Source organism: Pleurodeles waltl, chromosome 6, assembly GCF_031143425.1.
Source record: "Pleurodeles waltl isolate 20211129_DDA chromosome 6, aPleWal1.hap1.20221129, whole genome shotgun sequence".
Classification (NCBI taxonomy): Eukaryota; Metazoa; Chordata; class Amphibia; order Caudata; family Salamandridae; genus Pleurodeles; species Pleurodeles waltl.
In genome coordinates this window covers 571,885,762-571,900,164 of record NC_090445.1, presented here as the reverse complement: position 1 = coordinate 571,900,164, position 14,403 = coordinate 571,885,762, and the positions used below count along the sequence as shown (strand labels likewise).

The window sequence follows — 14,403 nt, the reverse complement described above, 5'->3', positions numbered from 1 at the left end:
GCTGTGGCCCCTGGCTGGAGGGACCTGCTATGGCGGCTGTGAGCTCCCAGGAGAGACAACCTCTGCAGTGCCTCTGGCGATGATAGAGTGTGAGGCCTTGTTGCCGTGGCGGTGCCCTGGAGCAATGTAGCGACGTCTACTTTGAGCTGCGGAGGCCCTTCCTGGATATGAAAGGGGGAGTGTGATTGTGTGCTTTTGGGGAATTACAACCCCCTCCCGCAAGGCCCAGTGATGAATGCGTGATGGTTCAGTGCTCACTGGATTGCCTAGGAAAATTGCCTGTGACTATGAGGGACACAGTGTGCTCCGCTGACTCCCTCCTGGGGCGACAAGGCTGTGCTGGACTGGTATGCGATTGCTGAGATGGACATGGGGAGTGTATACCGACAGGCTGTCTAACCTTGTTGCGGCATGAGCCAGGTGAATGATGGCTCGTTCTTCCCATCCCCCACTTTGGGGATTAGGAGTGCCCCAAGACTCTCACCTGTGCTGCTGCCCGCCATGTGGGGCTCCTGGGATTGTCGGGGCCAGCGCTGGGTGTTCCTGAGGCTGGCTTCGCCCAAAGAGGCTAGATAATGGACCCTGTTGTTTGTGGCGGACTGGGCATTGTTCGTCCAAAGGTATCTAGACCTCCACCCCCAAAGTCCATCATCGCCATGCTGGGTGCTACACCATCACAAGCAGACCCAATCACATAGTTGGAAGGCACGCTCCAAAAACATACCAACATGTTTGACAAAATCCTGCAGGCAATACAGGACTTCAAGACGGCAATCGAAGACCAACTGAGAACCATACAAGTTGAGACTTGCCTGATTCAGGCGGATCATATCATGCTGGTGGAGAGGGTAGATGAGGCTGAGTTCTCTCTGGCCTCTGCACTATAGGGGTACCTGACAATCCAGAAACCAATGAAGTCGAACAACTGGCATGGGCCGAGAGCAAGTCTAAGTGCCACCGCCATCTGTGTGAGCCGCAGTCTCGCCCCACTGAGGAACGGGCCACACTGGAGTGGTGACTTCAATTGCATAACTAATACAGATTTAGACCACTCTGTCCCCCGCTCCCTGGCTCACAAGGTATACAGGCAACAAAACATTTCCAACAGTGGTCCTGGTCCCTCAATTTACATGATGTTTGGCGCTTGGGCACCCCGGGGAAATGGTGTATTCCAACAGTGCACCGAAACACCAGGTTCATACTAGACTAGATTATTTCTTCTGCAGCCCAGACTGCTGGCCCCTTATCTGCAGCGCTGAATATTTAGACAGGACATTGTCTGACCACAATCACCTGTGGATCACGTTCAGTGAGGGAGGCCGAAAACTGCTATCCCGACTTGCCGACTCCGTGAGGAAGCACTACGGGATAAGGTGTACAGGTAAACCATCTAGGGTGTACAGGTAAACCATCACTACACACCTCACCCAGTGTTTCGTCAAAAATGCAGGATCTGTGGACTCTAGAGGCCTTGAGTGGGAAACCCTAAAGGTAGTTATGAGTGGTCACTGTATCAGTACAACATGGGGAGCTTCCACAACACTCACACACACTGTACTGGATATAGAGACGTGTGAATGGTTGAGATGGAGGCAGTGACAACACCCGCTGCCCGCCCCTGACTTGTGGCCCTCTGTCGTCAATATTAGGAGGAGGTATGAAGATTGTGCACTCTTGACTATAAGACCTCCTTGGCCAATGGTAACAAGCCAGGGCGCACACTGGCGTGGTTGATGCGGTCAGTGATCCCTAGAATCCTGATCTGCACCATATGCCACAGTGTGGGTTGTGAGCTGAATGCACAAGTATTCACACAATATTATGAACGTCTGTATTCCCCCCTGCCGGAGCCGACTCCAGCAGAGCTGCAGGGCTAGCTCATTACGCTAGTACTTTCTCGTCTGTCCCTGCTACAGCTGTTGGAACTGGAACAGCCCTTACAGGTAGAGAAAGTTCATCTAGCCATTGGTCAGATGGCCTGTGGCAAGACCCCAGGTACCGATGGGTTGCTTGTAGTTCTGTGCTACTTACAGGGAAACCCTGGCCCCTAGACTACTGGAGGATTATCCCAAGGCGCATAACCGGGGCACTCTTACAGGGACTTTTCTCAAGGCCTTCATTGTAGTGCTACAGAAACTGGGTAGGGTTCCTCTCGAGGTGAGCTTTTATTGCCCTCTTTCAATCTTATATTCAATATTTAATATTGAATATAAAATACTAAGCAAAATCCTTGCCAACAGACTGATCCCGGTGCTTGGCTCTTTGGTTGATTCAGACCAGTGTGAATTTGGGCTGCAACGGGTGACATCTTCCAATAGTCGGTATCTTTGCCATATTATGGATGCTATTTCCGAGGGGGGCCGATCTTCAGGTGGGGGTCTCCCTGGATTTCAAATAAGCATTCGACACACTAAGTTGGTCCTACTTGCTACAAGTGTTGGAAGCATTCATCATTGCCCCTAGCTTCCTCCGATGGGTCAAGATTCTATATACCATCCCGCAAGTGAGAGTCCGTACAGGCTGCTAGATTTTGTGCTCTTTCCCCTCAGAAGGGAGACCAGACAGGGGTGTTCCTTATCCCCAGTGCTTTTTGAACTAGCCATGGAGCCACTAGTTGTTCATTTGCACACCAGGGGCTCGACATGGGGCATTAGTGTTGGGATGGACTGGCACACCATGTCTTTGTATGCAGATGATGTCTTGGTGTATTTAAGGAACCATGCCTGCTTGTTTATTTTGGTGATATGACAGACCTCAGGGTTAACTGGGGCAAGTTCTGTATTTTGCCACTGCCCTGGGTCGAACCCGAACTTCGCGTGGTGCTGGCGGTGGAGCGACTCCTTTGAAGTTTCAAAACCTTTAATTAACTGGGGGTGTATGTATATCACTCGGACAAAGACCTGCTCAGCGAAAATTATGGCAGGACCATAACTTCGCTCTGTCAATCCTTTCAGTTTTGGATGTGGCTGCCCCTCTTACCCATGGGCAAAGCATCAAAAGCGAAAATGCTTAGTTTTCTGAGGCTCTTATACATTTTTGCTGCCTTGCCGGTGATCTCACCGAGATCCTTTTTTGATACTCCGAGTGGTTTTGAGTCCAAACTCATCTGGGGTTCTGACTGGGGGTGAATTTTGCTCCCAATGCCCCAGCTCCCCATGCTCGAGGGAGGGGTGGGGGGGCTCGGGGTTCCTGACCTGGGGCTATACTTTGCAGCGGTCCAACTGCAGTGGCCTGTGCAATGGCTGGCTGGATATAACACTGGGTCGAGGGAGGGGGTGCATATGTTCGGGCCGACTTGAAGGATGTCAATATATTAGACTGGCTGCTGTCACGGAGAGGCCTAACTAAGGGAATGCGTAGGGTTATATTTGTGGTCAAACTCATTTGGGCCTGCTGCATGCACCCTCGCCACACACTGGCTCTGTATACACTGCAGTTGCCCCGGTGGAGCATACCTACTCTCAAAACATTGCTTGGGGCCCACTACAGCTCCGCCTGGCAAGGGACGGGGATTACCCGACTGGGGGACTTATACATGTTGTTCAGCTCTCCTTCCAGGGACTGCGGGAACTCTGCGGAGTAGGTCCTGGATTCTTTCTGGCTTACAGTGCCACCATGACTGTAACCGGGAATGTGTGGTCGTTTGGACAGGCCAACCTGCCCTATATTTGGGATCGCAGTGCTTAAAGCATGGTTTGGGCCGCTGGGCAGTGTCGGCATTGTACTCTTCACTGCAGGTGGGGTGCACCAATCTCCCAATACGCGATAAGCCCAAATGGGATGAGAGCTTGCACTGTTTTGACGGGCAAACAGTGGACCATGGCCTGGAGCAGGTGAAGTTCATTTCCTGCAACTCCTTCCTGATATTTACACAATTCAATTCTCTTCATCAAACCTATCTTACACCTCACCACTTCCACAGAATGTTCCTGGGGTGTCTCCGTCCTGCCCCCGATGTGGACGCCACATTTATGCACATGGTATGGAAGTGCCCTCTGTTGTTGCATGTTTCGACTCTGGTGATGGAACAGGGGTTGACAGTAATTGATGTGCAGTTGCCATTAGACCCTCTCCTCTGTCTTCTGGGGATCATGAAGCGCACCAAGAGCCATAAATACTATTTAAAGGTAGCGGACCTGGTGTTAGTCCTTTTTAAACGCTTTATGTTATGGCTTGGAAGGCGTCACACCCGCCCACACTTAAATGTTGAATCCTGGTGACTCATAAATGGGCTCTGGCGGATGCCATGATACATGATCGCCGGCTACGGGCCGCGCTCTGGGACACTTATGTACTTAGATTGTTTGACAGACTTCACAAGGCCCCCACCTAGGTGACAGCTTCAGTGTTAATATTTCTGAGGCTGAAGAGAGGACCTGGGGACCACAGGCTTGAACATCTATACACACATACTGGGCCGTGATAACGACATGAGGATGTGTTTCCCCTCCTCGTCCCCTTCCCCTTTTGCTATCCCAGGTGATGCTGGGTCAGCACACTGCTGGCGTCAAGCTCCTGAATACCTCTCACCGCTCTCCTAGAAGCTGTCTGCCTGGGATGGCAGCAGCAGATAAGGGCTTCTGTTACTTGTCATGTTGTTCTATTCTGCTACGGGCATTATGATTGCACCTGTACAGGATTGGGTGCACTAAGGTAATCTGGGTTATTGTCCTGACTCTTGCATGCAACACACCCTTACCTTTCATTTTGTGATGTTCTGATAGAGCGTGGTCCTTATCTGCAAAGAAGGCCATGTTTGATTCTTTATTCCTTGACTGTACCTTTTGCTTCATTCTGCCTAATATGTGATATATTATGTATAAATGCCAATAAAGAAATAAAAAAAAAAGGATTTTACTCACGTGTAAGGGTGGGCAGGGCAGGGACCTGCAGTGAGGAATACCTGGTCCCCTCCTCTTGCTGAGGATGGCCTGTGTAAAGAAGCTTATGATACTCTAGGATGCATCATTACTTTTATCCTGTGTGTGTATCATGACTGCTGTTGCGTTCCTGATTGCCGTAATTGATGCCTGCGCCCTGCCCCTTCTGATCAGCCAGGCCAACAGTCTCCCCGCCCTGACTCCCTCCCTGTGTAATAGTTGCCTGAACTCCTTATACTGTAACTGTTCTTTTTCCAACTGTTTTTCAAGGATTACTGTCCTCAAATCATGTGCTCCCCTCAAAGCTGCATCTGATGTGTGTTGGTTTGATTTGCACACGTCAAGTTCATTTTCGGACCTGGATATATGTTTCTCTAGTTCCTTCTTCTGTGTGAAGGTAATAGCCATACCCTTGCCTCGCATCACCACTTTCATTCCACTCTAGTCCCATTGTTCCTGCAGTGTTGGTGTTCTGCTCAAAGTAGGAGCTGAGTTCATCTTGCCTCTCATGACGGAGCATTGTGTCCTGTAGCAACAGAGCCAGCAGTCTCCACAAAGAGATCGCTGCTCTATACCGCGCACATTGATACTTAAATTGAACTGGGGAATGATCAGAAAGTGTCCTGCCTCTGTGTGTGATGTCTTTTATAAGGTGTTTGTGTGAGTGGTCTAGCAGGATGTAGTCAATTCTGATGTCTGTATTTGGTGCCTGAGCATAATGCAAAAAATCCTGCTCATGTGGATAGCGCTCCCACCAGACATCAGTCATGTCTAGGTCATTCATGGCTTTTTCTAGGGTTTTTTATGCCCTGCTTATAGGATGGGTTCAGAGGGATTCTGTCCAGCAATCCGTCCAATACGCAATTGAAATCTCCCATCCAGACCATCACATTCCCAAAATATGGCAGAGCCAAGTGGATCAGTGTTAGGAGTGCACAGTGCCAGCCCATTTAAAATATCCTGTAGAATGGATAAGGAAAGTAATGGAAAAATGGTGGTGTGTGATAGCCACTCCCAAGTGTATGATCTATCTGTGGGAAATACCCTGGACCCAGATTGCCTGCTAGAAACACTACTGTATATTTCGTCCTTCACAAATGCCATCTTAAGAGGAGATGCAATGGTTGTTCACTTGGGCTCGACATCGCATCGTTTGCCTTTCACTCCATTGTGGGGAACCAAAGAATTTGCACTGAGGAGGGACAGACAATGCTTTTGGAACTGGATAGAATGGTAAACAATACTGTGCAAGACGACTTTTGTGCTGGAGAGGTCGATCTTTTCAAGCAGATGTAAGAGGAATTTGGGCTCTCAGAGTTGGAGCTCTACAGTTATTCCCAAATACAGCATTGGGATGTAAGCCTTCTCATCAGAAAATGAGCCACACCTTCTTCGAAGAATATCTCCTGAACAGTGCTCACTGTGCTACTGGATTCACGCTAGTCTGGCTGATGAAGGGTGATACCCTGAAACCGGTCCCAGGATGCTTGTTTCCGGTCCAGGAGGACCTGGTCTGGCAGTTTGGGCTGGACTGTTCCCATGAGGGACAGGGTCAAGACTGATTTGTATATGGTTGAGCCTAAACGGAGGTGGCATGGTGAGCAAAAGAACGATGGATTAAACCCAGATCTGTGAATGGGGGTGAGTGTTTTCATTGTTCAGCACTCAGTCCATCATCCTTTTGTGTTGCTAAAATAGCTATACAGCAGCACGTTGTCAACTACACACAGTAAGTTTCCAAGAAAAGTCCAAAAAACTTTTCACTAACTTGCAACTTTACTGATAAAACTATAGTGTATTAACAATCACACAGAAATACAAAACTATGGGCTTTCACAACTACTTAAATATATTTTGAAATGCTTGTACAGTTGACCTAGTCATTTAAATGTTGTGTGTTAGGAAAAACCTGACACCCTATATCCTTTTATTTTACACTCTAAACAGCAGGTCTCACAGTTCACCCTGCAAAGTCGTGGAACTCTGCAGTCAGGAGGAAAATTAATTGTAAGACAAACTGACTTTTGACCTCTGTGAACACAGAGCAAATGTGACAAGAACAAGATTTAAAGGAGTCTTTTATTGCTCCTTCACTTTCTGACAGAACAAAACACCTGTTCTCTGTCAACTGGACAGAAGGGGCCGAGTAAGTCCTAAAATAGCTCAACCTGATCAAGTATGTTAGCTAGTGGTCGAGTAGATTTTCCGAGCCCTGATCAGAACAGGGGAGGGGGCAGTCTCACCCCTATCCTCTATGGGTACTTCCAGCACCTGTATTGAGTCTGGATGCGATCCACAGACCCAGACTCCTGCTGTCATGAACTTGCTCCTCATCATACTTGGGAATCGCTCTGTCCCAGGTATTCCTACCATGAGGAAGTGGCGTCAGTTGGTCATGCAGGCAGCAGCTGCTATGATGAATTGCAGCTTTTGAATTAATCCACTGACTTTCTTCCCTGTTCTGGCCCACACTCTGGGCATGAAACTACTGGCCACCTGCAGCTGCCGCTGCACTCTACTATGGGCTGCCTCCAGCTGCACTTCTGGGGTTGTTAGATGGTGCTGGACAACACCATCAGGGGATCTAAGTATTATGAGCCAACTTTACAGTATTCCGTGGCAATTAGCAAAGATGTAGTTGAATATTTGAGGAATTTCTTATCAGAGTTTGTCCACCTTGCATCTGTCATCTTGATGTGTTGACTATACCCCAAACCCCCGAGTACCTCACTCGTGTCCATTATATAAGCTGCAAACCTCACAATTTAATGTTTACCCACAGACTCCGTGCAGCTCAACTTACGTTTCACTGGAAATCCCACTGATGCGGGCATCTCTTTTGGTGCTAGTTCCCGTCTCTCCAGTAGGTCCGTCTTACATGTAAGCATTAGGATTGAGATCAGAAAAAAACAATAGTCTGACTAGACCTAGCCCATCACCACAGTGCCTTCTGAGTCCACATTCTTTTTGCATGCTCTGGAAGGAATTCTACAGGCTTTCTTTTCTGAGTCTTGTCCCTCCTTGAGCTCAGTCCCCAATTTATCTCTCACCACTTTAGATATTTCTTTTGTGATAAGATTTAAGGGGTGCCCTAGCATTCTTCCAGAGGTACCCAGCTTTAACATCTCAAGGGTCTTTATTCAAGTATGCAACTATCTAATTGGTTCAGCAGCACAGCCTTTGAAAATCGTTAAGTTTAGGATATTTGGTACTAGTACCTTCTGTTGTTCCATCAAGGTTTGTGCAGTATATATACACACACCATAATCTTTCAGTTTTCATCACTCAACCCTCTAGTTTTTGTTTCCATAATGTCTCTGCACTTTCCACCTTTTGTTTTCAGCACCATTTTTGAGTGCAACACTTCAATCGAAAGCTAAAGTTTTCTTTCCCTTTGGATTATTGCAGCTTCTTCGGCAGGCTCATCCATCGCTTCTCTATTAGTCTTCATTCTGCCTTTGGGTTCAAGCCTTGGTTGTAGTTGGATAATATCGACGCTATTGTTGCTCACTCACTTGGTGTGTTGGTAACCCCCCTTTGTTTTCCTGTTTGACTCAGTGTCCCCGACGTATTGGAGCCAGGCCGCTGAACCAGGCTGATTTTCTGCCAGCTAGGAATTTAAATTCAGGACCTTGGTGTCCCCAGCTTCCTCTGCCACTAGCCTGTCCCTGCCAAAAAAAGGCTGTAGCCCTGGTTAAGCTTTGGGAGACTTTAAGTAACAGGCCGCTCACCTCGTTTTCTCAGCACCTCTGGTACAACCTGTGCCCTGAGCCAGATGGCCCCACGTTCCATGAGGCAATCTGCCTCAGGCTGCCAGTTCGTACTCTGTGTGACAGACACCTGCTCTGCAAGCCAACCACCGACCAGGGGAATAGTTGAGGGACACACCCCTTAAAGTCGCCAGAGCAGAGTGCCCAAACGTCATCCCTGATGTTCCACTGGCAGCATCACTTTGTCCCCACCAGTGTTCTGATAGGCTCCCTAGCTCCACCAAGGGTTTCACACAAGTGGCAAAGAAGGGAGCACCAACACCGCAGAAACATCTTGAGTCTCCCTGCAGCAACACGCACACTCCACCCCAACCCTCTACAACACTTTTATTACTTTATACAGTTTTATCTTTAGGAACCTTCCTGGTTCATAAGGTCTGTATTTCAGGCTCCCAATTCTCATTCTTTATACTGAATAAGAAATTGTAGTTGAAAATCTGATCGGGGTAGGGCTATTGACAAGTCACTGGTTCACCTTCACACTGGAAGGGAAAGGATCCAGTCAGCAGCACATCCTCCCAGTCCCTTGCCTCCAACATCCTCTCCTTTACCCTCTACTCCCTTCTTCTCACTTTCGTGTGAGAAATTAGGCCCAGTCATCAGCAAATCCTCCCAGCCCATTGCTTTCTCACTTACTGACAGAATGTGTGCGCTTATATAGAAGGTTTTGCCCAGACTGCCCACCTCCAGGCTCCATGACTTCACCGGTAAGATTCTTGTCACTGTAGGGCAGTTTCTTTACCTGAACCAAGTGAATACTTTTAGAGGTAATGAAGGTAGACACTCTCTTAGCTCAACTCCCTATAAAAGTAAGATGCCTCTCTATAGCATCCCACTTGCTGGTGAGGGAGGAGATTCAGAATTGTCTCATGGAGGCCAGATCAATGCCTCAGGTAATCATGATATTCTATGCTTAATTTGAATATATGTTTCACTGTGAAAGGCAAACTGACCTCCCATGGGATCTGCAAAGGCTCTTGCCCCCACCCTAAGTGACTGGTTCCAGCCCTAGGATAGCAACTCCAATTATGGATGTGTGTCCTCACATAAGGGAGACACAGTAACTCTGTGTGTTTCTGGTTAACTTTCTAAGGTTTTAAAACACACTCCCATCCAGACACAGCTAGCTCCTCTGTTCTTATCCTTACCAGATCTGGGTTAGAATTCACGTTCTACAGTGGTATGTGACCAGAGCAGGGACCATATTCCCTCTGTACATGATGTGACCCATCCATGGTGTCCCAGAGGCACTGAGGCAAAAACAATGTAGTGAGATCAGTCAGGCATGTGAGGGTGGTGCCGGCAGAAGGCTGTGGCCACAAATGCATTAGGGCTTCATTTTACTGATTAATTTGCTGATGCAAGCACTTTGTTGCTGCCTTGGAAGATGAAGTACTTCTCAGAAGTATGAATGAATGTGCCTCACAGATCGTTAGTACTGTGAGTGTTCCGTACTAGCTGCACAATTAGACAATTCAGTCTGGTGTTGAAAACGAAAATATGTAAGATTACAGGTTCTGGAATCTGCTATGGTTGAAGTTATTATAACAGTAAGCAAAACGAGTACAATGATGATCGTAGTAGGAACTCAGAATATGTGTGCTTGATTGGAGGAGAATTATTTGCGCTGAAAATTTGTATGACTAAGTGAAAAGAGTGGCAACCTTCTAGTAAGGCCCCCTTCACTTGGAAGTTTGAAAGGATTATGTATGTTTGCAATATCCTGACAACAAAATCTATTCAATGAGAAATGGAGTTATGTCGATTTTGATAGCAGTCCAAATTCTAATTGCACCTGTTGAGAATTATGCTTTGTCGTAAATGTATCAGTGTTGTAATGTCTTGATGTATTTATTGGGTCTTCTGCAGAAGGAGCATGATGAGAAGACAAGTGCAGTGAAGGAAGAGCTAAAGTACTGGCAGAAGTTGCGACATGACCTGGAGAGAGCAAGGCTGCTTATTGAACTGATCCGCAAACGAGAGAAACTCAAACGGGAGCAGGTGATTCCAAATGAATATACCTCACATGAGCATCAATAACGCTGCTTGAGTTCAGACCTCTAGGTGGTAATATATTGCTGATCGTAGTGCACTGAAGTCTGCGGCAGCACTGCTTAGACAGCTTTCTCTGTTGACTTTGCATGGGATGCATTGTGTACCCTACTGACGTATACTAGCAGGCATCTACAACCTCTTACTGTTCAGTACGGCAAGGTTCTCCATCACTGGATCTTTATTGATAATAAGCCAGCTCATGTGTGGGACCACAGGGCTCCTTTAGAATATATTTAATCTTTTCATAAAAGTTAATACAAACACATTTTTTACAGCGTCTCTGTAAGCTACAGTGACTCAATTTTTTTAAATGTACAGAAGCAAACAGAACTTAAAATGACACTAAAGAAAAATGTAGGGACCAATTTAGAGTTTGGCAGATTATTTTTTTCTCTGATGGCGTACGGATGGGAGAGGACAATACCTCTGCCATCCCGAGAAACATCCGTCCACCAAATTTAGAGTTGTGTGATGACTGTGCAAACAACATTTTGCATTTACAGGAACCGCTATCATGGCAGTGCCTGTCAATCTAGGAAACATTCACTGGACCGTACTGTCAGTCACGACAATTGGTTGTAAAATTTTTCAAAAGATTTTCATTTTTTAGAAACGAACTTTGAAAGTGGTCTTTGTTTTTTTTAAAAAAAGAAAAAATATTGACCACCACAGCCTGCGAGTTTTTTTCCCACAGTTTAGGATCATTATTATTTTTTTTTTTTCATTTTCTTGTCTTTTACCCGTAGGATTTCCTGGTGGTAACAGACAGGGAAATAAATCTTTACACCATTCATCGTAAATGGGACCGACAGTGAAAAATCCTTGATAGCCCATTCTCCGTTAAGCTGTCAGAAAATGTATTCCATCGACAGAGCCAGTGGGATCTCTGTTGACAAAATGCTTGAGTTTGTCTGACTTTAAATGAGGCAGACAGGCCGAGGGTTTAATGCACAGGTACTCAGTCATGTTTGCGACAGAGTACTGTTCCTGCCAAATTCTAAATTGGACCGTATGTTACTATTTTTATCTTTCATGCACTTTAAAAAAAGAAAAATTAAAGAAACCAATGTAATTGAGATAGCCGGCAGCCTCACAAATCTGAAATCTTCTACTGCTCTTGTAAGAGATTCAACAACACCAACGTCTCATCATGCATTGCACTGGCAGTTACTTCACTTTTCTTTTGTAGCTCCTGTAATCTGGATCTCAAAACATAGGTTTACATTAATGTCTTCCCAAAGTAACACATTTTTATTTTACCCAATGCCTTCAGGGATAGAGTAAAGTTTTTCCAGCATTTGGTGTCTGGAATATTTGTCTGTTTTTCTTCTTCCCTTAAGATATAAATGATACCTATGCATTGTGCTTAATCTGTCTCCCAGACTCTCACATCATGGGGGAATGTCATGCAGAGCACATCAAGGCTAGAGTAGGTAAAGTGGTGTGATTTGGGAGTTGATGAGGGGGGGAATTTAACTGCTATGCTGGATGGAGTGGCCTGAAAGAGCGCCTGCCTCTGCCCCAGAAATCAGCTTTCTTCTGCTGCCACGGTGCCCATCCTCCATGGGAGTCAGTGCTTAACCCAGGGCACCTCGGCTCGAGATCCTACAGAGCAGTCCTGTATAGACCGAGAGCTGCCATGGTAGTTGACGATGACTCCAGCCACGCCATCAAGCGTGGACCAAGATGGCAGTATCCCGGAGAAGTCAGCCAGTTAGTGCACCCCTCTAAACGGGGCCTGAAGCTTGGATGGCACCAGAACTGTAGACTGCCTCTCACAAAGGGCTCTCGGGCCGCTATATTCTGTTGCCCTGAACACCTGATGGCCGGCTTCCTTTGTCTGCCTCTTGGTATCGCTTCCATGTGAGAGAGGCGCTGGGGTGGAGAAGAGCGCCAAGAGACTTGATTCCCTGAGCCATTTAACCTCCCTGCCTGGCACTGACCTGTGGCGTCTCCAGGGGCCTGTGACACTGCTCTGCTGCCCCACCTATGGAAGACTTCCACTGGGAGCATAGTCTACACTACAGCACCAGCCTTCTTACTGAACTAACAACTACAGTCCTTGTCCCTGCAACCATATTATTGGAACGAAACACGCTTTGTTGCATGCCACATTCTCTTCCTACTTCCCCATTTCTTAGTTTATTTTAAGAACCACAGGTTCAAGATTTACAAGTAATGCTTCAAATTAAAGGTATTTCACTTAGGTAACTTAGGAACTTGGAATCAGCAAAACAGCATGTACAGTTTTCACAAAAATGGCAATAAGCTATTTTAAAACTAGACAGTGCAAATTTCATCAGTTCCTAGGGGAGGTAAGTATTTGTTAGTTTTGCAGGTAAGTAAACCACCTACAGGGTTCAAAGTTGGGTCCAAGGTAGCCCACGTTGGGGGTTCAGGGCAACCCCAAAGTTACCACACCAGCAGCTCAGGGCCGGTCAGGTGCAGAGGTCAAAGTGGTGCCCAAAAAACATAGGCTTCAATGGAGAAGGGGGTGCCCCGGTTCCAGTCTGCCAGCAGGTAGGTACCTGCGTCTTCGGAGGGCAGACCAGGGGGGTTTTGTAGGGCACCGGGGGGGACACAAGTCAGCACAAAAAGTACACCCTCAGTGGCACGGGGGTGGCCGGGTGCAGTGTGCAAACAGACGTCAGGTTCGTAATAGGTTTCAATGGGAGACCCAGGGGTCTCTTCAGCGAAGAAGGCAGGCAAGTGGGGGGCTCCTCGGGGTAGCCATAGCCACCACCTGGGCAAGGGAGAGGGCCACCTGGGGGTCGCTTCTGCACTGGAGGTAGGATCCTTCAGGTCCTGGGGGCTGCGGGTGCAGTGTCTTTACCAGGCGTCAGGTTCTTAGAAGCAGGCAGTCGCGGTCAGCGGGAGACTCTGGATTCCCTCTGCAGGCGTCGCTGTGGGGGGTCAGGGGGGTCAACTCTGGCTACTCACAGGGTCGCAGTCGCCGGGGAGTCCTCCCTGTAGTGTTGTTTCTCCTCAGGTCGAGCTGGGGGCGTCGGGTGCAGAGTGCAAAGTCTCACGCTTCCGGCGGGAAACGTGTTGTCTTTAAAAGTTGCTTCTTTGTTGCAAAGATGTTTCTTCTTTGGAGCAGAGCCGCTGTCCTTGGGAGTTCTTGGTCCTTTTAGATGCAGGGTAGTCCTCTGAGGCTTCTGAGGTCGCTGGACCCTGTGGAACGCATCGATGTTGCAGTTTTTCTTGAAGTGGGGAGACAGGCCGGTAGGGCTGGGGCCAAAGCAGTTGGTGTCTCCGTCTTCTCTGCAGGGCTTCAGGTCAGCAGTCCTTCTTCGTCTTTGGGTTGCAGGAATCTATCTTGCTAGGTTCTGGGGGCCCCTAAATACTCAATTTAGGGGGGTGTTTAGGTCTGGGGGGTTAGTAGCCAATGGCTACTAGCCCTGAGAGTGGCTACACCCTCTTTGTGCCTCCTCCCTGAGGGGAGGGGGGCACATCCCTAATCCTATTGGGGTAATCCTCCATCTGCATCTTTTTCTAAAAGTCAGAGTCACCTCAGCTCAGGACACCTTAGGTGCTGTCCTGACTGGCCAGTGACTCCTCCTTGTTTTTCTCATTATCTCCTCCGGCCTTGCTGCCAAAAGTGGGGCCGTGGCCGGAGGGGGCAGACATCTCCACTAGCTGGAGTGCCCTGGGGCGCTGTAACAAAGAGGGTGAGCCTTTGAGACTCACCGCCAGGT

General features: G+C 47.8%; 1 protein-coding gene across 4 annotated transcripts in view; it reads left to right on the top strand.

Annotated features, from left to right (window-relative positions):
• BRPF3 (bromodomain and PHD finger containing 3) overlaps positions 1-14,403 on the top strand; it is a 329,828-nt gene that overhangs the window by 107,216 nt on the left and 208,209 nt on the right. For all 4 annotated transcript variants that reach the window (XM_069238754.1, XM_069238755.1, XM_069238753.1 and 1 more), the window contains exon 4: positions 10,520-10,651. In XM_069238754.1, coding sequence (XP_069094855.1) covers positions 10,520-10,651 — 132 coding nt within the window. The remainder of the gene's footprint in view (positions 1-10,519; positions 10,652-14,403) is intronic.